This window comes from Rhinolophus sinicus, chromosome X (assembly GCF_036562045.2).
Source record: "Rhinolophus sinicus isolate RSC01 chromosome X, ASM3656204v1, whole genome shotgun sequence".
Classification (NCBI taxonomy): Eukaryota; Metazoa; Chordata; class Mammalia; order Chiroptera; family Rhinolophidae; genus Rhinolophus; species Rhinolophus sinicus.
Window position 1 is genome coordinate 36,026,140 of NC_133768.1, and position 27,717 is coordinate 36,053,856.

Genomic DNA, 27,717 nt, shown 5'->3' on the forward strand with positions numbered 1-27,717 from the left:
TTCACAGGTTGACTGTACTAATAGTGGGGTGCACCACCAACTCTGGTGAACCAAGACAGCAGGGTGTCAGGGTTGCCCTGGAAACTCAGTTTCCAGTCTGGGTTAGTGTTGAGATGCCTAAAGTAGACATAGCACTATGCTAGCACTGTGAATATTCTCTTAATGCTCTGGAGTATCTTTGGACCTGGAGCACTGCATGGTCAATGACACATAAACCATTGTTAGTGAACTATCTGTCTTCCTTCTGGTTCTTCAGACTTCATTTATGGATACGTATCCTCTTCTGAAAAAAGTGAAGAGACTAAAAAGGGGACAGCTTTTCTATTTCATTCTGTAGTGCCTACGGAAGCCAGAATGCATTAGGTTGTGTGCTTGCTTATTCAATAAACTAAATTATGAGACTAAAAGTACAATTTCATAAACCCCAACCTCCCACTTACGTTGGTTGCAAAAAATGCCCCCACCATGCATTCTAGAAGCTTATTTCTCTCTTTTCCTGGAACCCCCTCCACATAGGGATACATCATAGTAGAATATTTAATAGGAAAAAACACACTCACACAGTCAAAATTTTGACAATAGTCTCTTTTTATTTCACAATATGGGAATAACTCAAATTTTAGTCTCAAAGACCAAAATATACTTGAACCAAATGTTCAGAAGATGAGCCAGGCCACCATTTTGGCAGCAAGTTTCACATGGACAAGTGGATGTTGGAGAACGATGCCCGCCACATGGCTAAAGCTATAGCACACCCACATATAGATTCATACTTGGTTGTTTAATTTGCATGCATGAGTATAGTGCATTCTCCATGCCACTAGTACATATATGCCTTTTTCAAAGTCAGTGCAGGATCCATATTTGTGCAGGTCTTTAAAAGTCTGCTCCCTTACAAAATTTTACAATAATTTTAATCCAAGAGAACCTTCAGGTGACAAATTCTTTATGCCGTCTTTACTTCCCAAAAGTCATTTCTGAGTAATAATTACAGCTATCAGGAGTTCCAGCATCACATAAAATAATCTGTTTGTTAGTTATTTGAACATCAGTTAGCTGGCTGTGAGTGAACCTGGCTAAACATATCCACATGCTTGGTGCTTGGAATTTGAAACTGGTAACCTTTAGCAGCAATGGCAACTTTAGATCAAATGAAAAGATAAACAAAAACCAGACGATATCCCAGAAAGAGTCACAATGTCCCAGAAAGAGTCGGGCTTTCCTGCTTTCCAAAGCGAATGCTTCCCTAATCTGCACCAAACAGTGAGAGCCTGACCCACTCTTGCCTGGGGGCCCATTTTTCCCACTAGTGCTGAATTGTTGGAAACCCAAACAACATTCAGCGCCAAGGGGAAAAAATGCCTGAATCTGAAAAGGAACTAAAAGAAATTTTACCAGGGAAAGGAGACAGGAATGGAAAACAAGTTCCCAGAGTATCTCTGTCAACAAGCATGTAGTCTTTATTACTAGAATATGCAGAATCCTGTGGGAATTGCTGCATCTTTTTTTTTTGCTTTAACTCTTTTCTTGCCAGTCCTTCCCTGGTTGGTTGAACTGCCTGGGCAAAGGGAGGAGGTTGTCCCATCCAGAAGCCACTCAGCAGCAGGTCTCAGGAGCCACACTCCTCACAGTGACATGAGAGGATGTACCGGTAGGTGGCTGTGAGTCTCATGCCCCCTGAGCAGCGCAGCCGCAATGCCTTCAGCTTGGAAGTCTGGGGCCGGCAGCAGTGACAGGAGGAGCGGAAGGGTTGCTTGAGGACAGTGCTGAAGGACACCAAGGGCTCGGAGCGTGATGCCTGGCTGCAGTGCCCCTCGCACCTGGCCAGAAGCACCATCTGGGGAGAGAAGAGAGGTGGTTACCATGTGGGGATGCTAAAACCTCAGCCAGGACCCACAACTTCCTTTAAAATGCACTAACATTCTTTGCCAATTCCTGCTGGATTAGACCAGTCACTCTCAACTCTGGGTGAACATTGGAACCACCTGGCAAAACTTGTTTTTAAAATGTCAGCAGCCAGGCCCCATCTTAGACCAACTGAGTTAAAATCTTTGAAGATAGGGCCAGGCTTTTGTTGTTTTCAAGGCTCCTTAGGTGATTCTGATCTGCACTGAGAGTTTAGAACAACTGGATGAAGCCCATCACCATGATGTACAAAGAAGAACCAAAGGACAAAAGAAATTTCTTCACACAGGTGGCAGTCTACCATTGGCCCAATGCCCATTCTACCAGTCTCAAAATGCAGAAAGTCATTCCAAATTAAAATGAGGGAATAAAGAATAACTACAGAAACAAAAATGAATTCGTTATGTGCAAGAACTTGCTAAACAACAGGAATATGGTTTCTAAAGAAAAAAAAAGGGTAACCAGAGTGATACTTAGGAAACAATATTGCAGACACTATAACTTATAACAAGAGCATGAAATAGAAACAGGGTACATTTGGGGCCTTAGAATGACACTTCTTGGCTGATACATTGATGGATCCTGAGATTTGTACAATCACGTCTTCAGAGTCATTTAACTCATTCTAACCATCTCCATTTCCAAACATAGGTTAAGATGATAATAAAGCTTGAGCTGAAGTAACAGAGGCTATGTTCTTTGCAGTGGCTCTTAATGTGGCATTAGTAAACAGACTTCTTTAAGAATCTAATACAAACTACCAAAGTTAACCCCAGAACAATGGATACAAGCACATACTCAACATTTTGCACACAGCTTTAGGGGATGGAGCAGAGGCTCATTTATGTACCTCACACATAAATCTTGGTCTCCTGGGAATGGCAGTCATGGATGGGATAAGATGTGTAGCTTGATTCATTAAGCTATACAACCCTATGTGGTGGGTCACCGAGGGTAAGGGGAACCTGAGATTATTGGTCCATGTTTATGTGAGAGGGTCTTGCTAGGTGAATTTCATATTAAGTGATGGAGAAAAAGTTGCCCTATAATTCCAGAACCAACAATAAGAACATAAAAAGTGGAACTATTCGAATGAAAGACACACACACACACACAACCATTTGACATTTACTTCATGATATTTTAGGAATTAGCAGTTGTTATTAAAAACTCACCAGCTATTAGCTGACATTATCCTATAGGACAGAATTAAACACCTAAGGATTAAAAGAAGGAAATGGCCTTCCCGACTTGCCAAAATGAAGAGAACGTGACTTCTGGTAATTATAGATCATTAACATCACTACCTGAGAAGATACTGGGATGAATCCAACAATCTCTTAGCAACCAACAAAAGAATATGAGATACTAGGAAAAAACCAGCAGGGCTTGGTGAAGATAAGCTGAACTAGACCTACTGATTTATTTTCCCTGATAGATCACAGAGGCAGAGAGAAAACGGTAACTGTAAGGTGTTCTGATGTCATTATAGCTTTGATTCTATCCTGCATGCTCTTCACATTGATAGGTGAAGCAAACATGATCTGAAATAGGTTTTGAGATTATGCCATAGGTCAGTAGTACATGGGCCAGTCGTCAGTGTCCACCCCATCCTTCTAATAAGAGAGAGAGTCCAAGGTCTTCTGAAGTCCCTTCTCTACATACCTACCAGTACATAGGAAGAGCTCCTTGACATCTCGCTTTGGAATAGTGTTCAATTTGCTCATCTCTAATGTGGATCATCAATTAGGCAGATTAACAAATTATTCAAAGAATCACCTCCCAAAATGGACTCTTTAGAGATCCAGCTTCAGTCTGGATGGATATAGCCAATCTGTGCCAGCAGACTTAATTAAGCAGAGCGAAGACATGGTGGTACGTCATCCCCAAATGATACACGTACATGTGCACCAAATATCAGCACTGTCTGTAAAATGACCAAGTAGTAATGTAGGGCAATTTGTACAAGAACTAACCTGATAGTGATTTCACCAAAAGTTTTCAGAGTTTCAATGTCCACCTTCAGCTCATTCTGAAGGACAACAACTCCAGCACTGAAGACTCTGGGGCCACCTCCCATCGGCCCCTCTCCCTCAGGAGCTGGACTTTATGGGCAAGGAGAATGTACTGATATGTACAATAAACACCTTCAGTGACTGTCCCCAGCCTTCAGAATAAAACCCCAAATACTGAACAGGCATTAAGTCGCTCCATGACCTGGATTTCACATGTCTTTCCAGTCTTTCTTACAGCTGTTCTCATTCTTATCACCCATTCCCTATTCTGACCAAACTTAATTAATTACTAGTCCATTGAACTATCCTGAATTTCCCTGCCCCTTGCCATTGCTCATGTCTTTCTTCTCTCTGGAATGCTCTTTAAATCCTCCTTAATGAAATCCCAGCTATCCTCCTTTGTCAGATTCAAATGCTCTCTCCTTGAAGAAGAGACTATGAAACAATTATCAGGCCCTTGATGTTCTCAACACACACATGCAAATCCCCTCTCTGGAAGATTCCCAGTATATAGATCTCACCTCAAGGCTTAAAACTATATTAAAATCTGGCTGTGTGTTTTTTATGTATGTTGGATACATAAAAGTGGGGAGTTTGGAAGATAAGATCCATAAATGAGTGTCGTTACGGAAAGGAAGGGATTAATAGTTGCTCTCCAGGTTCACTCTTAATATTCCACATTTTAGTCTCTGCCATGCCTCACTTGTGCTACAGATTTAATGAACATTTTCTGACCTCTTCCAGACCAGAGCTTCTCAAACTATAATATCCATGTAAATCATCTAAGGAATCTTGTTAAAATGTAGAATGTGATTGAGCAGTTCTAAATGAGGCCAGAGGTTCTGCATTTCTCATAAGATTCTGGTTGATGGTACTACTGGGCTAACATCCACACTTTGACTAGCAGGCTCTGGACCTGTTAAAGTTTGAGAGACTCTGCTCCAGATGAATCACTAGATAGTGATCATTAAGCTAATAATAATAATGGCAGCTAAAATTTATTGAGTGCTTACATTTAATCTCATTTAATCTTCCACAATTTTTTGCTAAAGGTGCTGCATATTATTATCTGTACTATTGTTACAGAAGAGAAAACTGAGGCTTAAAGTGTTTAAGTAACTTGCTCAGACTCATATCTGGTAAAAGACAGAGCAGGAATCAAACCCATGTCTGTCTAAAACCAAACCCCTGTTCTAAATTACTTTAATATCCTGCCTACTGAGATAAGATGTTTTCCTGAGGCATGTGCCAACTCATACCCTTCTTTAATGTACTTTGATCTGCCTCTGGGAGCTGTAACTATAGCATAACAATACAAGTCTGATCTTTTTCTTATGGGCTTCTTGGGACACATTACCACCACCTCCAAGCTTATGCAGGGCTAAATCTTCCATGGGCCATGGCAATCCTAAATAATAACTCCTCCACTGTCAAGACCCTCATTCACCTCCATCTTCCAGTGATTTGGGGACTCCCAAGGACTCCCAGCAATTCACTGGACAGTACCACACACTCTCTAACTCCTAACCAATTTATCAAATTAGGAATGGAGCTTCTTTTGTCAAAGAACCCACATGGGGCTCCGCTGTTAGACAGTGGGTTCAACAGTTAGTTATAACTCATAAGACCTTCTATTGACACCACACAGCCTAGGAGGGTGACATATACATGTTATCTGCTTTACATCCAGTTAAATTTTTGCTATCTTATGTCTCCCAAACAAGTGGTCTGATGCTAGGAAGCTAGGCAACTCCTACAGCAGCCCCTTTGTATCCTCCCCACCTTGGAGTCACTTGGCTCCACCTGGATGTGAAAGCCAATTTCTTCCAATAGGAACAGAGCTGCCAGGTTCAGCGTGTTTGCTCAAGGATGGGCACCTTCATGTGCTAGTCTGATTTCTATATGCTGAGGCTAAAAGTAATAAAAAGATCTTTGGATAATAATAAATAGTAAAGATAATGATATATAACATGTATTGAATGTTTATTAGGTTCCAGGCACTGCCAAGCCCTTCATATGCAACTTAATTCTTAATAACCATTTCAAAAGGGAAAGTCTCCCCATTTTACAAATTAAGAAATTAAAATGTAGAGGGTAAGTTACTAGCCTGAAGTCACATAGCTGTACAATTCAGGGTCAAGCTTCCAAACTGAGACAGCCTGATTCCTGAACCTTTCCTCCTAACCAACGTGCTGTACTATAGGCCATGACAATCAGCCTGTCAAGCCTTCAGTTTTCATAAGATGCTCAAGTTCATCAAGGGTAAGTTCAGGCTATATTGTGAGGGTTGTAGCCAGCTGTGACTTCTGGGTCCAGACCAAAGATTGCACTGGAGTCTTCAGGCCCCTGCTCTCTCTCGTGACCTACCATAGTTCTTGGACAGTTATGTCTTTTCTGCAATACACAACTATTTTCTGAATAACAGATGGTTTTCATCACCCTTTGTTGAAAGACTCTTACCATCACCAAAGTCACTTTCCTCTCCTGTCATGTGGAACCCCCATGAATTCCTGACTCAGGCCATGACTAACTAGATGTCTCCATCAGTATCAGAATAATATTTTGCCTTTTTCTCAGCAGTGAGCACTGTGAGGTTCTTATTCCATGACAACCCTTGAAGCACTCCCTTTCTCCTTAGCAACAAGATTTATCTATGATTCTCGCATTTCTTCCCTCACCAACACCCTCAACAAACGACTGTTTAACTCTCATCTCCAGGGATCCAGATCAACCTCCAAAGGGTCCATGCCAGGCTGAGGGCATCAGTAAAATTGCAACCAGGGGAATGAAGCAGTGTGTTGGGGGAAGGGGCATGGTGATGGCGAGAGCTTTGATAGGGTGGTTGGCAACTCTGCAAACTCCAACTGGAATCTGGTCCCTTCACTCTGGCCACAACTCAAACGGACATTAAGAGGCATTTGCACACAGAACACTTCCCTTATCTCTCTCCCCCATGTACTCGTAAGCATTATAAGGGCCAAAACTTTGACTTTTTTTGTGCCTCCAGTACTTACCACAGTGTCTACACATAGTAGGCATTCAGTACACATTTGTCCCTTTTTTAAAAATTAAGTCATATTTGCAACAACATAGATGGACCTAGAGGGTATTGTGCTAAATGCAATAAGTCAGACAGAGAAAGACAAATGCCATATAATTTCACTTATATGTGGAATCTAAATAACAAAATAAATGAACAAATAAAGCAGAAACAAACTCACAGATAAAGATAATATTTTGATGGTTGCCAGATGGGAGGGGGTGGGGGGATGGGTGAGAAAGGTGAAAGGATTAAGAAGCACAAATTGGTAGTTACAAGATAGTCATGAGGATGTAAAGTACAGTATGGGGAATATAGTCAATAATATTGTAAAAACTATGTATAGTGTCAGGTGGGTACTAGACTTATCAGGGGGATCACTTCATAAATTATATAAATGCCTAGCCACTATGCTGTACACCTGAAAATAATATAAAGTAAACATTGAATGTCAACTATAATTTTTAAAAAATAGTCACAGGGATATAAATACAGCATAGGGAATATACTCAATAATATTGTAATAACTATGTACAATGTTAGATAGGTAATAGACTTATTGGTGTTATCACTTTATGAGGTATATAAATGTCTAATTACTATGTTGTCTTGTACACCTGAAACTAATAAAAAAAGAAAAGAACCATCGAAAAATATATATCATCAATAATATTGTATTAACTATGTATGGTGTCAAATGGGTACTAGATTTATTGTGGTGATCATTTCGTATGTTTTATAAATGTCTAATCACTAGGTTGTACACCTGAAATTAATATAACATTGTATGTCCATTGTAATTAAAAAATTTTAAAATTATTTTAAAAATTAAGTCATATGTCCCCAGTAGTTAATTGTGCTATAAACTTAATGTTACCGACTCCCTCATTTCCGCTACCAGGTTGGTGCAAAAGCAATTGCGGTTTTTGCAATTGTTTGTAACCTTTTAAACCACAATGATTTTTGCACCAGCCCAATACCACAATCTGAGCTTCATGGGCAGAAGAAGGAGATGGCTTGGAGATCCTAACCACTCCTTCCCAAGCCCGAGGCTCAGCCCTTGACATACCAAGTCGCTTTTCCTCTGGAAATATTCCCAGATTCATCCTCCAAACCCTCTTCCTCCTTCTCTTTTGTTGCAGCTCCTGTGGCCCTTCACAGTTCAGACAACCATGTCATGGTTCCACGCCCCTGGCCTGGGGCCACCATCTCCCACTCCTCACCTGCCCCACCAACTCACTTTCTCAACCCCGGTTCCTGAAAACCTCTCCCTGGCCTTAATCCAGAAGTCACCCCTTTCCAGTCCTTCTTTCCTCTGCTCACCTGGGAAGGGAGGTCAGACAGCAGGATCTATTTCTCTTTGACTTTTATCCCCCTTCTTAGCACCCAGCACAGTGGCTTACATTTTCTTTGCTCTTCTGCACGCTCCCCCCACACTTGCCAAGTTTCTGTGTTCAACAAGAACCTCAATGAGGTTCATTTTCCTAATCCGTTAAGGCTATAGGAGATCCCAACAGTTATTGAGATCACAGTAGTGACTAAAATAGAAAAGTGAGTCTGAACACCTGTCCAGTTTATAACTTCATCATCAAGATCATAGTATCACTTATTAATGTCTATTATATGTTGGATACTATGCTGGATGCCTTACAAATATTATCATCAATACCCATGCCCACACCTTTAGATAGACATCAATAGCTCTATTTTACATGGGAAGAAATTGAGGCACCAAAGAATTACTTCACTTCCCCCAAAGTCACCCGTTTGGCAAACTGCTGAGCTAGAAGTTGAAACCAGATCTCTCCCACTTCAAAGTCTGGAATGCTTCAGTTCCCTTAAAGATTCCTCAGACAGCTCATTTACACGAATCACTGACATTTTGCCTATTTGTTCTACAGCCTTTACTCACTTAGAATTTCAGGGAAGATTGTAAATGAACCTGCCACTACCAAAATCTTTTGTACCTAATCCTAGGAGATGTCACCAACGAAAGCCACCAGGCATATCCTAATCAGTGGCAACACTGACCTCCTTGGTGGACCGCTGTTGTCAGTCTTTTCTGCCTAACTCCATCTCAGTTCTTTCCTGAATTGCTAAGAGATGGGTGACAGGCCTCGAGGGCTGGTCAGCTGCAAGTTTAGGGGCTAGGGAGAACAGGCAGTTTCATGGAAGGCTCCCAGAGTAGAAATCATACTTTCCAACACATCAGAAGTTGGAGCCTAAACTTCAAAGTAGTGGCTTCTGCATTGTACTTGCATTCCTCCAATATGAAAATCCAAGTAAACAGTTGAAAGATGAATGCTCCAAGGCAGATATTGCCACTCCTGGGCTACATGACATTGGGCAATCTACGTAATATTTCTTTCAGGTTTCAGTTTTCCTTGCCAGTAAAATGGGAATGATAATGCCTTCAATCACAGGTTTGTTAGCAATGATTAGATTATATAGTATGACTTGCCTAACACATACTAGGTGCTCAAGCAGGTGGCCTCCCTTCCCTGAGCCTGGATCACAAGTCCCCTTCATCTGACTTCCTAAGGCCAGCCACTGGATAAATGCAAGTCAGGAAACATTAGCAATTGAAAGGTAAACAGTAGGCATGTGTCTAGTAAATAACAGCTTTTGAACATGTTGGGGGAAAATTTTTGCAGAGAGGAAAAATCAACCCTAGTCTCCTCTTTGTAAAAACCCCCATTGTGTGTTTTCTAGACAGAGGCTAAATGCTTTACCGCAAGTCTAGAAAGACAAACAATTTTGTTAAATGAGACCTATTAGGGAGAATAACAGTTTGAATCTGTGAAAGTTAAGAACTATACAATGATTCAAAATGAAAAACAGTTTTTGTTCCTGGATAAAGAAAATTTAATCCAGGAAAGGTCTGGATAGTTGAGATTCTGCCAGGCATGTTTTATGGCCAAAGAAGAAAGATTCATAATTACAAGCACCGTGTACATTAAAACTATTGCTATATTTGGAATACTTTGGGATGTTTGAAAACAGATTATTCCCATGGAATTACAAACATTTCCCTTACTATAACAATTTTGTCCTATTTACCATGGCATTCTGGAAGAAACAGAGGTGGACAAAGGTAGACTAAAGGTTATTTCCTTCATGCTCAAGCACTGTGCGTTTATGGGGTTTGAGCTCATGCCATCTCTTCTTTGACCTTCGCTTAATTAATGTGATAATTGCTAAGTGCTCCTCCATCATTTCACCAAATCTTTCCAGATTTTTCTTTCATTTTTGGAGATGCTCCTGTTCCTCTGTTCTTTCTTATTATAACAATGACACTTTCTTTGAAATAATTTTAATTCTTTTTTTTTTTTAAAGAATCATGATTATGAAAGACAACTCAACAGAGGGAGAAATCATCCATGGAATAAGAAATACTAAATCGTAGCTAGTGTTATCTGGGGGTGGGTGGGGGAGGAGATGCTAATAATTGCTCCAGTCAATTTTTGAGCAATCACAGTTGTAAAAACATGTCCCACCTTTTTTCTCAATTTGTTTTAGCGTTTTTTTTTCCTAAGAAGGGATTGCAGTTTTGTAAAAATTTAAGTTTATCTCTTTACTCTTTTTTTAGGTCTACAAGTACAAATAAGAGACAGAAAGTTTTTCTTAAGTACAAGCAGGACTTTGGGACAAATATCATTTGTGCTGTTTGGTAACACTTAACTCTCTACTTGTCGCAATCTTTCTCCTTAGGTCTATTTTTTCCCACAGTCATAGATCTTACTAATACAATGGTTACAGTGGTTTCACTCAAATTCTGATCCTCCTAAACTAAAACAAGCCATCATCATTGAGCTATAATCAGAGAAATTATGGAAATTTTAAAGGCAGACAGAAGTTGTAATGTTTTTAAATAGAGGGTAGAGAGATTAACTTATATGGTCTTAATTCTAGTGGTTGGTATTACAAAAACTTCTTATACTGGTAATTTAAAAAATACTTACCAGGTGAGAATGTTTAGGTGGTTTTAGTCTCAGGACTAAAAGTGAAAATCTCTGAGGTTGGCCTAAATAAATTCTTATTTACCAAATGTGAGCAAATTTCATTCATGTGACTGTTTGGGAGCAGTGACAGTCATGAGAATTCTCAGTCTGAGTCTGTTGTTCCCTACTATGTATGTCTCTTCTGAGTGGTCCATGTGGCTGGTCACTCTTGGTGGCCTTTTAAGCATGTGTGAGGACAGAGCCCCAGAGAGCAGTTTCCAGGCTCTCGGCCTCCCATAGAAAGGTGCTGGCTCAGGTAGTAGATGGCCATCAGCTGTGACTAGTTGGCCATCGGCTGTTACCGGTTAGCCATTAGCCACTGATATAACTGCCGCGGCTAAGCTAGCAAGGTGGTGTAGTGGCGTGGCATGGTGGAGTGTGGATAACGGATTGCAGAGAGGTGGATTACAGCTAGCAAGTGAGATTGGTTGGCAGAGACAAGTGGATGGCGGGTTGCGAATAGTGTGGCTCCTGCCTCCTGTGTCTCCAACCCAGCCGCAAGGGAGACTATAGTGGTATAACTCCCCTACCTATGGCTCCGTGGGTGTTCCTTTTTGGCCTCACCATATGCTGCATTCTTATGTGGGGAGCGGGACTAGAGATCCTGCATGACACCCTGCATGACAGCATGGTATTCCTTCCTACACCTTGTCACAACACTGAAACATCACTTACATCAGTTGCCTGTGCAAAAAAATACAACCTATTACAAACAAGAATGATTTGGATAATCAATGTAAAAATGATCAAATTGCCATTTATCTTTTCAAATCATTTTAGCATAAACATGGAAGGTGAAGAAACGCTTGGACTACGAGGCCAATGACCATCTCTTTCATCAGGAAACTCTTTGAAGAGCCCTGCAAGAAGTACGTTTCACTGCCCAACCGTATTTCTTGCATTCCCTTCCTCTTTACTGTTGATGGAGGTAGAAGGCCTTACGATAACTTGTAGACTCCGTTCCGCTCATAAATTTCACAACCAGGAATGAAATACACCCCTCCAACCTGTGTTTAGCATCAATTTTATTGTAAGAAACTTCCAGCCTTTCCTACTGACTTTGAGCAGCCTGAAAAGAGAGAAGCTGACAGCGTGTGTACATGGTCAACTAGGCAGCTTTGCTGACAAAAGTGCAAAGCATGGTGGGAAACCCTAAAAGCATGATTCTCCCACAAGCCCTATGGGACAGCCGTGTAGCTCAAGTTTGGGCTATCATCATAGTTCTCCATCCCCTGACAAAGGAATACAGCTTCTCTCCTGTTTCTAGAAGTAATGCTACCCTCACAGAGATCTTGGTCTTACCTTTGAGCTACACTTGTACAATGGGTGACTGATAGAATCGACATAGTGGTGCCTCATGCAGCGTCGAGGGTCCGAGTCCATCATGAACGAGCTGTCTGTTTTGCTGTCTGTATCTCCCATTAGTGCCAGCAGGGAGAGCATAGAAAAGGATGCAGCTAGTACATGATTTCTCATTGTTGTAAGGAAAAACTTCCTAAGAGGAACAGCAGAGGGAGGCAGAGGACTAAAAATCGGAATGCCTTCACCTAGGATCCAGTTCCTTTCAAGGAAAGGGCAGGATCTGGCTGAAGCTCTCTGTTTGTCATTGTCCTTTGTATGTCGGAGTTTTGTCTTACTTTTTGCATTTGCAATCCATCATCACTGTATCTTCTGCACAGCTGGAATGAAAACAGAAATTATTTTCCCCAGAAACATTTACCCAGAAAAACTAATGGAACCCAGGAGATATTGAGTAGAATTTTTCCGTGTCATTTCCACTAGAGAATATTGGTTTCTAGAGTGTCATTAGCATAAACTGTCATCCATTCTACCCACCCCTCCATAGCTTATGCTGCATATTTATAACCGTTTAGATGTGGAAACAGTGGTTTAATGGGAGCACATGTTGATTTTAATTGCTGGAGTCCATTTTGCTGGGAGCAAGAATAATTTGAACCCATGATGAAGATTAAACATGTGGTTCTGGCCACAGCATAACTGAATTGGGTGGCCTCATCCTTATCCCTGGCTGGTTGTGGTCTATTCAGTTCCTCAGTAAGCTTTGGTGTCAACATCATCTTATAGGGATAGAGAGGAGAAAGGTTAGCACTAATGAACACAGGCAATGTCCCATGGGAAGGAAATACATTTTCCAAGTCCATACCCACCCACTTACCTAGTTTTCCACTTCTGTGCTCTGGGTTCATCCTGTTTTTGTTTTAAGCCCCATGCCATCCAGCATCAGTGACAAACTACATCTGAAATACACATTATGCTAACCAGCCTCTGGTGTGATGAAGGCAATACATGTATTTGCCAACACAGTCACGCATATCTGCAGTCTTTATAGCCTAAACACATGGTATAATTTGAAAAAGTAAGTGATCATTAGAGCAGAGACTTACCATTAACATGGGATCGTGCTATAGTGGTTTTCCTGAAATTTGCTTTGTTCTTTTAACCATATATCTCTTAAACAAAGGACTGAGTCCAGAGATCTCCCCAAATCACCTCACTAACCCCCCAGGCATGGCCAATACTCGCTTTTTATCATGGTGGAAGACAGAAAGTATAAAAATATTTTCAAACATTTAGGAAAATTAGAAGGAACCCGATATTATATCCAAAACAAAAGGAACATAATAATTAAAGCTTCAGAAAAACTTTCAAAGGTATTTCAGATAAAAGTTTGATTTTTGTTCACAGTACAACATTGTTTTTTAAACTTCCTACTCATGGACAATCTGAATAAACAGAGCAAAGTATTGATAAGATCAAGATTAGAAGTTCAAGACCATACAAGTTAATTAGTTTTGCTCTAACAGAGTGGCCCTAGACCAACTTAGCCTCAGTTAGCTGTCTTATGAGTGTGGGGCAGGGGATCCCAAGTGGAAGAGCATGTGTGACATAGGGCTGTTTCAGAGCACAGCATCCCTGGCAATGGCAAAACTTCAGCATGTGTGTTTCAGGGAAGTCCTGTAAATCAAAGAAAGGGCAGGGACCAGTAATGAGGGGACCCACCTAGACTCCAACACTGCAATTAATTAGCTGGAGGACCTTGAACAGATCATCTAAACTGTTCCAGCCCCAATTTCCTCATCTGTAGAGTAGGGGAGTTGGAAAAGATGGCATCTATGGTTCCCTCTTGCTCTAAAATGCCACCATCTAATAAGATCATCTTTTCATACAAATTTGCACCACTTTCTTTTATGTGCATGCTAATGGCAACACCTCATTAAAATTTATCAAACCTGAGCCTAAAGCTCCAATTCGGCAAAGGATGCAGAGAGCATTTTTTTGTTTTCTTTTCAGCTGCATATTCTAGGTTTTTCTATACACATTACACTGAAACTCATCAACTTCAAAGAGCTTCATAAGGGTTCCATGTTCAGAGAATGCAATATTACTGACCATTTCCTGAGTTTCAATATGACTATATTATCCCAAGTGGTTATTTGTATCTTTGAAGCCTTAATTAGTCTCAGAAAGAGAATTTATTAAATTTCTCCTTTCACCACTCCTGTCTGCAGATATTCCCCTCAGGAGTCAATGGCAAAAGGATGAAGGGAAAAGCAGACATTTCAGTCCTGGCCTTCCCTCCCCACTGCCAGCAACTTCTCTTTAGAGCCATGATCAGGAGGTATGGTTAAATGAGCAGAGCAAATGACAGAAAAACATGTATAGCATAATGGTAAAAAAACAAGCAACAACATTAACAACAAAGCCTTACATATGTGTATAGATGGTTGTATCTGTTGGCATTTGCATTTTCTCCACAGGAAAGGAAATATAAAAATACAAAGAGCCCTTAAACATAAAAGACGGGCATCCTTGGTCATCTAAGAGAAGTGAAAATTAAAGTGCTTTGATATACTTTGTTCAACCAATCAGATCTACAAAAATTCCAAAGTCATGCACCATGTTGGCAAGGCTGTGAGAAACAGACCCATTTTGGAGACAGTACAGTATAAATTGGTACAAATTCTGTAGAGGCCAGTTTGTCAATATCTATTAAAATTGCAAATGTATATAACTTAGACCCAGCAATTCCACTCTGAGAATTATCTTACATGTAAGATCATGCAAGCATATGGTTATTCACTATAGCATTGGTTGTCATAGCATAAAATACAGCACAAAATATCCATCAGTAGGTGGACTTGTTAAATATATTATACTACATTCATACAATGGAATACTATGCCACCATATAAAGAAAAATACAGAAACTACTGATACAAATAGTTACCTGTGGGGCATGGTACGGAGGACAAACATGGGAGAAAAACTTTTCACTGTATACCTTTTTGTATTTGTAGATTTTTGAGCTAGTGAATGTATATGTATCCAAATTTTAATTTAAAAAAATAATTATTTCTTTCTTCAGAGCTTGGTTTAAAAATTGCAATTACATTAATGGATATTTAATGTCTGTGCTTGTTTGAGTAGTTTAATAGTATTATATTTTTATTTCTTATAAATGTGGGAAAATGTGCATTCTTTTCTTGGTCAAATATTCTTCCAGATGGACCATTTACTTCTTATGCACTACTGCCACCTCATATCAATATCCTGAATTGCAAGCTCAGTTCTTTTTTTTTCTTGAAAGGTGAATAAAATACTTCTGCAAGCAAATATTATGAGGTTCATACTGATGAAGACCAACCAACAAACAAGACAAACAAACACATAAACAACAACTCATAGACACAGACAACAGTATAGGGGTTACCAGATGGAAAGGGGGGTGGGAGGAGATAGGAAAGCGTTAAGGGATCAACTATATATTAGTGACAGGAGTTGTTAGACTTTGGGAGGTGAACACACAAGGCAATATACAGATGACATATTATAGAATTGTATACTTGAAACCTATATAATTTTATTAACCAATGTCACCCCAATAAATTTAATTTAAAAAATGCTAACCATAAAAAAAGACGTAGTTGCTCTCACACAAAATGTAACTTTATTACCTGATTTTCTCTTTAAAGATGGTAAGCTGAACCCAGAAGTAGTAGTAAAGGTAAAGTAGAAAAGAACAACAGAGGAAATGTTGCTTCACCACTAACAAGATATAGATTTTTCATTTGAACACACTCACAAAGCATGATACCTTTTTTCAGTTTTTATGTCGAACTCTGAAATTAGAATGCAAGCAACAATGTAAATATGCCACAGAACTCACAGAACCTCAAGACATAAAGGTAAGATTCTTACAACATAACATTAGGATTTTTGCCTTAAGTGTTCAAATTGAATGATTCGACACTGTTGTGTTGAAGAAGAAATAAACATAATGCTCAAGAAAAGTGATGTTGAGTCAAGTTGTCCTGACATTGTGTTGCTTGGGGTATGCATATGGGAGAATGTGCCCAGGGAAGTGCTCACAAAGAAGAAAATCAGGACTGAAGGAAATTTACATCACTTGAGATCCCAGCTTTATGGCAGCCTGGGGTTATCTATGTCTGTCTGTCTTATAGGAGCTTCTGTCATTTTTCTCAAAATTAAATTAATTTGTTTGCTTTCATTTTTTTAAAGCCTCATAGCATAAAACCAAGTGCTGCCTATCAAGACTTAGAACCCCAGCCTAGCCAATGATGGATTGAATGGGAGAATGATTCTCTTGCTGAACTCAGTAGAACCCAGAGGCTGCTCTGTGCTCTGGGTACAGTCTCTGAGACATGGACTTGGCTAGTGTACAGAGCCCACATTCTAATAGCTCCAATGTGGAGCCTCTGCCGAGAGGAGAGGCACGTAGGCTGGCGTGCCCGACTTTGGAGCTACCCTCCAAACGATACCAGTGGAAAAGAACAACTGGTGCCCAGATTTCCCCACCTGTCATCCTAAGCGAAATAATATAGCAGAGCTTACAGTGGGCCCAGCCTCCTGGGTGAGAGATGGTGCTGTGTCCACAGATCAGTTCATTCTTGGGCTGACCTTCTGCCTGGCAGAGGGTAAAGTGCTGGTTTCATGCAAAGTTAGTCCAATAACAGGCTAAGACAAATGACATACGCCAAGAATGGCCTTATTCTTGCCTTGCTTGCCAGGCAAGGGACGGCAGTGTTCCAGTATCCGTATTTACCTCCTGGTCTGTTTTCAGTACTAATATATATATATATATATATATATATATATATATATATATATATATATATATATATATTGCTTCCCGTGGCTTGTTTCAACAAGTATTTATTTAAAACACATTCATTGAGCACCTATGCGTCTCCTTTTGCTCTAGGAGATGAGTTAAGGGTCAGGGAAAATAATAGGTCTTATCCTAATTCATTCTTCCAGCTCACTGCATCCACCAGCAAAGAGTCTTGACCTGTTGTTTTCCTGGATCATTTTTTTTAACACATTGATAAACTCCCTTAACATCTAATTCATACCCGATATGCACTGCATCATTTCTAAAAATATTAAGTTAAGCAGATAGAATATACTGACTATGGAATGACATCAATTTAATGCAGAATTATTTGACATTTACTATAATTTTAAAAAATCATGTCAGAAAAAAAGTCATATCAGGCACCAGTAAGGTAAAGAGGGCAGAACATAGAGCCTCTCTCAAAGGAATTGCCAAAAGATATATATATATATCTTAAATCCTTGATTATATATATACATATATATGTATATATATTTATATATATTCTATATATTATATATAAATATAAAATATACATATTATCTATATTTATATATAAAATCAAGGATTTAAGTGTGGAAGAATGCTTGCTACTAGATAACACTTCATACTAGGATTAGAAAAGCAAGAGACTCAAGGTCTAATCAGAGAGTGTGAAGTGCTAAGTAGCCCCTTCCCAGGAACTCAAAGAATTCCAATTGTATCTAGTCAACTAGATGCCTTGGGGAATAAGTCAGATGCCTCTTCCCAAGGCACTTAATTTATAAACTGTAAACAGCATGTTGGATTTTATAAGGCATCCTGTGCGCTCAATGAATAGGTTTTGACATTATTCCTATCTGGCAGCACATCAGTAGCAGTCAAGAAGCCAAGCCTGGGCTGACCCAGAGGCAGTGGTACTGGCTACAAATGCTGCCAGGCCTCCACCCTGCTAGCCCCAGGTATCTCCAAGGATGGAGAACGATAAGGCCAGTGGGGAAGGAACAGCTCCTGCCCTGTCATCTCGCAGTGTCTATACTACAATCAGGTGCAGGAGCATGTGAGATAGTGCCTGCTCCCATTATGCCACCTTACAAGAGAGAAGATGACATCCTTGTGGATAAACAACAGTCCTCACGTCTGGGATAGGGCTCTGTGTTCTCCCAACCTGCATTACTAGCCAAAAATGGCCACACTCGACAGTGGGGGCGATAGAAGGAGAAAAGAGATGGGATATGCAAAAGGAAAGGAGAAATATAGCTCAGGAAAGAAGCAATAAATCACAATCCTGGGGTAAACAGGGGTGCAAAAAAGGGCTGGGACTAGAAGTAATTTCTGGGGATGAGCCAACTCTCAAGTGGACTCACCTGTGTGTGCATGTGCCTGTCCTTGAATTAAATAAATTTATTATCTGGGAGGAACTAGTGTGGGAGGAATCAACCTTGAGACTGGCTGAAACTTAAAATCCGGATTTTCAGGAAATCCAGAGGAGCCTCTCATTGTTATCCAAACTCTCATTTACCTACTGCCTTCATCTTTTCCTCTCCAAACCTATTTCTAGCCTATGTTGTTAGTGTCTCATGTCCCAGCGTTTTGCATTCATTTGTCAGAAATATTGGATAACTATTCCACTACATTCTGAAACCTAAAGAGCGTTCTATTGTTGCCTGATCTGAGGAGCCTCAAGTTCTGAGTCCTACCTTCCCATCATCGGCTGTGCAATCTTGAACAAGTCAATTACCTTCTCTGAGACTCAGTTTCCTCATCTACAAAATGAATGGATTGGTCTAGATGCTTCTGTGGTTCTACCTATTCCTAACATTCTCTAACTATATCCAAACTTCTCAAAGTATAGCACCTGCTTTGGGGCTACATAGTCCCTAAAGCAATCCGAAAGAAAGAGTTCCTTCCTTACTCAAGAAGTTAATGATTGTAGAAAAGTCCAAACAAGTTCTAATGTGATGTCTGAGGCAACACTGAAGGCCAAGCTACAAGAATTTGTCCCTTGATGAGACCATATTGGTGGCCTGAAATAAAAATAGCCCTTAATACTCAATGTGGTTTATAAATTAATAATGTTGTTAATAATGGGAAGCAGTTAGTGAGGATATTTCACAAGTTTCTATTTCTCTTAAAGCTGTCTTAAAATTTGCAGTGTTTTTTTTTTTTTTCCAGTCTCCACCAAATGGGGAGATAAGAAATGCAAATAATTGTCAGTCATGCTAGAATTAAACTTATTTTGTGTGATGATGATATAGGCTGAGTTCAACCCTCTTGCACCTTTCCTACAAATTACTCATTTCTAAACTGAGCTTGAGCCACAGATCCTCATGCCTTAATGGTTCCATCTGTGACACTCTGGATCAGGATAGAAGAGGAAAATTGGTCAGAAGAGTTGTCTTCTCTGCAGATGTAAAATGAATAAGGTCCTAGTGGTCAAGAACAAGGCACTCTGCTAAGTAAAGTATCTATGGAAACTTTGTGCTAGGGGAGGTACGTTTCTGAAGTCCTGGGCTGGGACTTGGGTAATAAAAGAATTGCTCATTGTGTATGGCTGGGCTTCTATAGTTTCTATGGAAAGACTCATTCTGAGTTCTTAAGAGTTGACATCACTAACTGACTTTTAGAATGCAAACCTTGCATAAATTGGAAACGACCAGGTCTAATTATCTACGTGTCAAAAATCATGAAGCTTTTTCCTCCAGGAGTCTGGATTATTTCTGTAAATCTAGCAAGCCCACTAAAAGCTGTGACTGACATGGTGATGAGTTGTCAGAAATGCTTAAGTGTGGCCTTTATGTGGTGCCACAAATCAACAATAACCCCAAACATGGAGTCCTTTTCCATCCCTTCATCAATAAGGAATAAAAATAGGTCGGGGGGGGGGGGAGGAAGCTACAGAAGAAGTAGCAGAAGAGGAGGAAAGATTTTTTTTTTTGATGTTCAAAATCTGCCACTGCCCTTTCAATGATTTCGAATAGCACAATTTCAGAAACGGAAGGTTCTCTTCATTTCATGTGAAGAATGAGACACATTCTAACCACTCAGCTTGAGTAAAAAACTTTGGAGAGAAAACAGGAGAGTTCTAAGATACCCAACTCAGGGGACTCATGAATGCACTCTCTCCCTGTAGAAAAGGAAAGGTGGCCAGGTGTTCTGGGGACTGTGGTGCTGACGTAATTTGACACCTGTTCTGCCACTGGACTGCTAGTTGTGGTATGGCCTTAGGAGAAGAGAGAGGACCAATGTTAGCTCAGGGTACAGGCTCCTGTTTACCCTGGAGCCAAATAAGTATGTTGGCTTTTCTTCAAAGTGTCCAGCAAAGTGTTTCCAAAACTGCATTTGAATCTCCTCACCCGCAACAACATTTTGAAATGGTGAGTGGTGATCTCACCTAACAGCTGTAGAGCCCTTAGTTAGAAATGGGGCATAAACAATAGGAGCAGCTCAGTCTTTCCATTCCCCATTCAATTTGCCTTTTCTGCCCAATGATGAGATTTGAATTCTGAATTCAATCCTATTGCAATCTGTAACACTTGTGGATGCAGACCTATGTCAAAGGGGCAAGGTTAAAATAATATCACTTAAAACTATGTTTCACTATATTGCTAATAGTGCTGAATTTCTTGGGCTGTTGGTTTTTTGTTTGTATTTTTTAATATAATTAATTTTTTACTTGTGACAAAATATACATAACATAAAATTTACTATTTTAACCACTTTGTAAGTATACAGTTCAGTGTCATTAAATACATTCATATTGGGATGCAAACACTGCCACCATCCATCTCCAGAACTTTTTTAATCTTCCCAAACGGAAACTCTGTACCCATTAAGCACATTTTGTTTGTATTTTGCTTTGTTTAAACCACACACACTACAGCTACATCTTATGCTTGCCAGTTCTCCTGTAACAATTCTGTTTTGCTGCCTTTAGATTTCAAACCTCAAAAGAAAAAATTTAAATTCTGAAAAGGAGTAATGTCTCATAATTTGGAGGAAAATCACAGAAACGTATCAAATCTTAAAATATCACCTTGTGTTCAAAAGAAAAATTGGACTTTGATTAAGGATTGGATTTGTTTTATTCTTCCCATCCATTATAGGCATGTGTGCCTACATTTTACTTAGAGTTGAAGATGGGGGATTTTTTTTTCCACTTAAAAAGTTGACCTCCTTTTCCAATGTCACATAAAGAAGGCATCTTCAGGGTTCAAACCCCTCTTCTTAGGAGGGAGTAAATAAAATTAAGGGAAGCTTTCCTTTCTGAAATTGGGCAATTTGAAAATCTTCAGTGGCAGATTTTGAACATCAAAAATCATCCTTTTTCCTCTCTTTTGTTACTTCTCCTGTGACCTGCTCTCTTCTTATTTTTATTCCCTATTTATGAAAGAATGGAAAGAGACTCCATGTTTAGGGCTATTGTTGGTTTGTGGCACCACAGAAAGGTCACCCCTGAACATTTTCTGACAACTCATCAACTTTCTTGAATGTATTAACCTGTTGCCCTTTCATTTTTAAAGGATATTGCAATTGGTTGGATCACAGCTTAAAAGAAAAAGTTGGGATTGAGCCAGGCCTTGGAAGAGAGAAAATTGTCTGAAAAATTCTTAGCTTTTGTAGAAAAACAAAAAGGAAAACATATCTACTGAAAATTTTATAGAACCCAGTTTAAAGCGACAAGTCGATGTTCATGTGCAGATTTTGACATGAGGCTGAAATGGACCCCAAGTGGATGAATTCCTGATTATAAGCACTGGGATATATCGCCAACTGGAGTTACCCATTCTTTGAATTTTCTGAGTCAGCACTCTTTCTAACAAGAAAGTAGTTGTTCCAGACTCTGAACCCTACCCAGGGTGTGACATTCTGACTATTGAAAATGGGTCTAGGGGTATGACTCTCAGCGATATATGCTCACCCATCAGACTCTGAGACCCTCTGATGAAGGGGACAGTAAGCATGAATGACACCAAGAAAACTATTGCCAGGCACACGCAAAAAAGCTTTGCAGATGTGAGGGCAGCTGGCACCAGAAATAATGCCATCGGCACAATCTTCGTCAAAAACTCAAATGTGTGGGCATGTGAATTTGCAGCATGCAACCTGCACAGACAAGCCAGCAGTCATTTCAGTACCAGCTTATCCCACCCCGCTGCACACACATAGGGGTTTCAAAAGGATTCCCCACTTCTTTGTTTTCTCTTGGAATCAAACACAGAGCTTCATGGTTGCTGATCTGACGGGTGAGGAGTGGGTACTACCAGCTGGAATGTTGCCACTGGCAGGGGCAGACAGGAAAATAGGAATGCTCTTAATGTCCTCCCAAAGAAAACCTTTGATGGACAAAAGAGTGGTTGTATTTTTACCCTCTCCCTTCATGCTGCCAGGCGTCTTTAAATAGATCCTCTAGCCTAGGGACTTGTATGGAATAATTCATATTAAATCCCAAGAAGTGGCAGAGGAGGGGAGTTGGTTCTTTCTTCTTTCTTTTCTTTTCTTTTCTTCTTATTTTCTTTTTGTTGTTTTTGTTTGTTTGTTTCCTTCTTGTCGAGCTAACAGGAAAAGACTAGTTTTAATTCAGCTGTGTTATTTTTGTTGCTTTTGGGTTTCTTAATGAATTTTAGCTAATTTGGAAAATACTACCAAAGCCCAAGGAAAATAAAAGGAATAGGAAGCTGCATTGTAGATTGCTCTTTAATACCTTTTGGTCCCAAGGACATTAGCGGCATCTTTTAAGGATTCTGCACAGAGGGGTTACATGAGTCTCTTAAATGGGAATGTCTAATTTAAAAGTCCAGTTCCTTCTATTTGCAACTCATAAACCAATCTGTTATTCTGTTTTTAAGAGAAAGAAAAAGGAAAAGTCCTCCCCATCTCCCCAGCCCCATGCATTTTTAGTTCAACTCAACCCAGGATCCATTTCTCCCCTATCCCTTTTGTCAAAGGGGTTTCATAAAGACATTCAGGCCTATGCTAGCCAAATTAAAAGTCCTGTCTCTCCTTCTTTTTCCTTGGGAAGAGAAGGATGTGAGAAAGACAGAGAAAGGGGGTGGAACAAGGCTCAAGGATCCAGGGAGCTTTGTTTCAAGTCACTTGCCCCTCCCTCTGAAAGAGAGAATAACCACATTTCTCATAATGTAGGCCGAAGTGCATCCAGGCGTTCCCATAGCACTCCTACCCCCAACCCTTTGCCGGAGATGTGCACGTTACTGTGATGGTATGCTCGTCCCTGCCAGTCCAAGTCACTCCTGCTCCCGGCAGCCTAAAGGGCAGCAGAGCCATGTGGCTGCTCCTCTCTATGAGTGGGTTCAGGCTCGAGGCTCCAAAAAGCCCCCCAATCCTATCAGCCCAGCAGAGCTGCTGCCAAGAATGACATCCTGGGAATACTATGGAGACGGGGAGACCTCATGGGCTGTTGGCCCTGGATGGAACAGGACCCAGGCTGTCTGGAAAACAGGCAGAGCAAAGGGCAAGCTCACAATGGAAGGAGCTCAGGCGAAGAGAAAAGAGGCGGGGTGGGAGTGGTGGAGAGCAAAAGAAAAGAAAGGCCACATGCCACCCAGGAAGATTCCAGGGAGGGCGGGAGGAGGTGGTGGAGGAAGGACTTGCAGGAAACAAGTACCCAGACATGGCACTGCCAGTCTATCTAGATTCTTTTCTGAATTAGATTATGCGAAAGAAAGAGGGGAAATATATAGCCTGCCAGCTGTTCAAAGGCTTACAACCTTGCTTTTATTGTCCGGGTAAGTTGGTGAGGTGGGGCATCAGAGGAATTCCAAACATACCATCCCAGAGAAATTTTAATATGTTCCACAGTGTCATACACGAAGAGGAAATGACAGCTGATCAAGGCTAGCACAGGCCACAGCAATCTGGGCTCTGGAGCTCACCCACCCTGACATGGCCTAGCTTCCCTCTGCTTTTCGTACTTCTCAGTCCTTCCACCTGCCTCTCCATCCCTTCTCCTCCTACTGGCCCAGTTAGAGAGTCTGGACAAAGTAGCAGTAACTGACTGTCATGGGAAGAGGTGAGGATGAACTGGAAGGCTGCTGGCCAAGAAGCTGAGGGCTGGCTAGGGTGAGTCAGGCACCCCAGGGAGTCAGAGGCATTTTAATCCAACCACGGGTATTATCTGCTGATAAGGACCAAATCAAGGACCCTGGTGATCCTGTCTTCAGGATTTTGTATTCTTTTTTTCTTTTTCCAGTAACCTACCCATGTCAGAAAGCAGGAGACTGGATTATCTGAAAGCAACAATGTGTGTGGCTCTGACAGAGACCTGGGTATGAGGAACAACTTCCAGCAACTTTTTCCCAGAGGCCTCTTGAATTTAGGCCAGACCCAGAGGTCATTGGTTTCGATCCTGGGGGTGGGATAAGCAAGAGAGGAAGATAGTGACTGCATCTTCCTCTGTACTTGTTTCTAATTCAATGATTCATGAAGAGGCCCTAATGTGAGCTGCTGACATCACGGGCAGCCATCCCTGATAAAGATAGCATGTGGTCCTTTCTAAAGGGTGTTCAAGGGACTAGAGAAAAGATGAACTGCCGTTTTTCCAGGTTTCTTCTACCCAGGCAGGAAAGATCCTGGCCATGTTAGCTATGCAAGTGACGTGTACCCAGGATCCAGTGATAAAGGCCTAAGGCGAACCCCTTAATCATAAATGGAAAGAAAATCCATTGATAAGTGACAATCATTTCAAGTAAATCTGGCTACTAGCAGATATTTTAAATAATGCCTTATAATAAGCAAGTCATTGCCCAGTTTACCCATTGGCAAAGTCCATTTCAGTTCCAAAATCTAACTGGAGATAGCATACACTGAGAATTAGGGCATGAGACAATGTCTCATTCACCATTGTATCCATCAGGACTAGCATAGTTTATTTTAAAAAAAAAGAATGATGGAATGAATAATTAACCAATAAGAATAATAGTACTTGAACTGTGAGTTCTGAAAATGGAGTAAAAATTGCCAGCCACCATTGATGGCTATAATTCTGAGAAACTCACCACATTTTTCAAGGTCCCAGGAAAATAAATGAGTTGGAAATTGTTAAATGTATTGAAAAATGATTTATTTTTCCCTTGACATTGTCATTGGAACTCATATTAAGATTGAAAACTCCACAGGCGTGTTTCCATCTGTGAGTGTCAGCTGCTTGGTACACAGTCATCCAAAAAGCCTCAACCAGTTCTCCCTTTACCTGAACCAAATGTGTTTTAAAATAAATGATGCAAAACATTACATTTTGTGTTCAGACAGTCTTATATAATAATCTGAATAACAGTTTAAGAAAACTGTTTTGATTCGGTTAAATGCCTTGTTGACAGCAGCAGTTTTTGAAAAAGAAAATCACTGTAAAATTGTATAGCAATAGAATCCATAGCATGATCTTAGGCTTTCTCAAAGAGTGAATATCCCAAAGTTGTAAATTAGCTCATCCAAAAGCTAGATTTTCTTTCAACAATGTTTGTTAGGCTAATTATTAGAGAAAATCAGAAAGGTTCCCACATAAACCATGTCTCCACTCCACAATAAAAACTGATCGATCGAACCCTAAAGTTACTTCCAGAAGCCAGATGGGTGAGAAGAAAATGGGCAGATATCTGCATTTAGTCTAAACACACAATCGAGAAACATCTGCAGTCCCCGCTGTATTTGGTTGACACCCACAATTAACACTGCATTTTAGGCATCTCTATGTTTTCAAATGCACCTGGTATTTAGTATTATGTGTTGGAGCAATTTTCCCATGCCAGCTCATTGTAATTAAAATACACTAATATTAGAAATGAAAAGGACATGTTTCGCAGCATCCATATCTGTTATTAATGACAGTTGCAAAGAATAGAATGTGGGACTCCCATCTTGCCAAATAGATTCCTTTCCTGCACCTGAATCTCAGTAGAGAAAGGAGTCTGCCTCTTTCATGTAGGTTTTTCTGGGCTCCTTGATTACAATGAGCCTCAGTTACAGGGCGTTCTGAGTCATTAATATTCTGCACACAGTCAAACTTCCAGTCCCCCAAGAAAGAGTTATGCTCAGGCCTCCTGCAGCCCAATTGTTCATTTAAAGAGAGAACTTATATTCAGGAGCTTGAAAGAATCCTCCAAATTTTCCTCAGGTAGGATTCATTCTTACACGTCCTGGTCCCTGTGCTGCTGAGAGCATCCTTTCCAGGTCTCTGCTTAGACAGCGTAGCATAGGTCCTGCTGCAGGAACAAGCTGACTACTAAAAATAACCCTTTGCAATAAGGCCAAGGCAAACAGCATGCATTTCCTCAGACTTTTTGCCCAATCAAAATCATATTGTCAACCCATCCTCCTCTCTCCCCAGTGCTCCTGACTGCATCTATGGAAGCAAAGTCCTTGCACGTTTGGAGAAGAGCGCAAAGGAACAAGATTCCTGCAAAGCATGACACAGAAAGCTAGAAATAAATGTTGCCTATTGTTTGAAGTCATCCTAAGCACTCCGACAGAGCCCTGGCAGCACATCAGCAGCATACATAAGTAGTAATAAAAGTAAACAGTGCGCTTTTAAACTCGCAGGCTTGCCCGCGTTAATAGTGCCCCCATTGTAAGAGGGATGAGGGCGGTGGGGAAGATACTGGGGTTTCGGGAATCCATGTCGGCTTCTCAGTCTCCTTTCACAGGGTCAAATATAAGAACCATTACAAAGTTACATCTAACTACACAGAGAGTTTGAAAATCAAATCTCTAAGTCAAACCAAAAGAGATTTTCCAGCCTCTCTGTAAGGCTCTCCTGCTCTGTCACAGACTTCAAAGACACGTTCATTTAAAAAACACAATGCTAGCATGCTACAGATTAATGCAAATTAAATTAATGCAAATTTAAGTGGTATTTAAAGGTTGTCTCTTTGTCTGAGAGGAGGATGAAACGCTCGGTTTGGAAAGAAGTAATTTCCTAGGCAAGCCGTCAGCGCTTGTTTTCCTGCTTACCTTGGGGGAAACGCAGGGCTCCTTTCAGACTTTTCTGAGAGCTAGAAAGAGGTCCTGTTACTTCCAAATGCTTTTGTTCTTCTGTCCCTCTGTCACATGGCTTGCCTTTTATATTTGCAACACACAAAAGTTAGGACTGTTGTTTAAGCGACACAGGGAGAGAGAGAGAGGGAGAGAGAGAGGAAGAGAGAGAGAGAGAGAGAGAATGTCAAATGGAAAAGTGCCATTGCAGTCATATATCAATCAGGCATGCGGCCGCAGCAGCGCACTAGCAAATGGGAATGCCACGGAAATGTGAGGCGCTCGTTATCGGGGACTCACAGCCGCTGCCCACTGCTCGGCTCCCTTCCACGGAGCATCTTGCGATGGGAGCAACATAGAAGAACAAGGGCAAGGAAGTCCCCCCATTTTTGTTTGGTATTATGGAAATAATAAGGAGCTGAATTAATATTTTGGATTTAATTCTTTGGCAAGCCTGTGGCTGCCATAAAGATGTGCAGTCCGCAATAAAGACATATAGTTTTAGAAATACAAAGACAGAGTGGCATTCTGTTTAACGATTCAGCAGCTGCCTGGGATAAAGTTAAAAATCTAAGTAAGAGAGGAGAAAGATGGGACTCAGAACTACTCAGGCTGTTGAAGCAAGTGCAAAAC

At 40.6% G+C, this 27,717-nt stretch overlaps 1 protein-coding gene across 3 annotated transcripts; it reads right to left on the bottom strand.

The window, feature by feature from the left end:
- Positions 1-570: 570 nt before the first annotated feature.
- NDP (norrin cystine knot growth factor NDP) lies at positions 571-27,423 on the bottom strand. Of its 3 annotated transcripts, XM_074323609.1 has the most exons (5): positions 27,064-27,423; positions 13,138-13,219; positions 12,599-12,640; positions 12,264-12,456; positions 571-1,837 (listed from the first exon to the last, which is right to left on the bottom strand). In XM_074323609.1, exons 2-5 carry the CDS (start codon positions 13,194-13,196, stop codon positions 1,610-1,612), a joined length of 522 nt encoding a protein of 173 aa, XP_074179710.1. In that variant the 5' UTR covers positions 13,197-13,219; positions 27,064-27,423; the 3' UTR covers positions 571-1,609. The 3 variants fall into 3 exon arrangements, with proteins under 3 accessions (XP_074179710.1, XP_074179711.1, XP_019573756.1); XM_074323610.1 differs by lacking the exon at positions 13,138-13,219 and having other exon boundaries at positions 27,064-27,422; XM_019718197.2 differs by lacking the exon at positions 13,138-13,219 and having other exon boundaries at positions 12,264-12,640; positions 27,064-27,409.
- Positions 27,424-27,717: the final 294 nt, after the last annotated feature.

Excerpts from the sequence above, each read along its gene's own strand:
- NDP (XM_074323609.1), bottom strand. The coding sequence starts at position 13,196 with ATGGCATGGGGCTTAAAACAAAAACAGGATGAACCCAGAGCACAGAAG. Across the intron at positions 12,641-13,137 it reads GCACAGAAGTGGAAAACTAG|CTGTGCAGAAGATACAGTGA; the intron begins GTAAGTGGGTGG and ends TTTTCATTCCAG. Across the intron at positions 12,457-12,598 it reads ATGGATTGCAAATGCAAAAA|GAAGTTTTTCCTTACAACAA; the intron begins GTAAGACAAAAC and ends TGTTCCTCTTAG.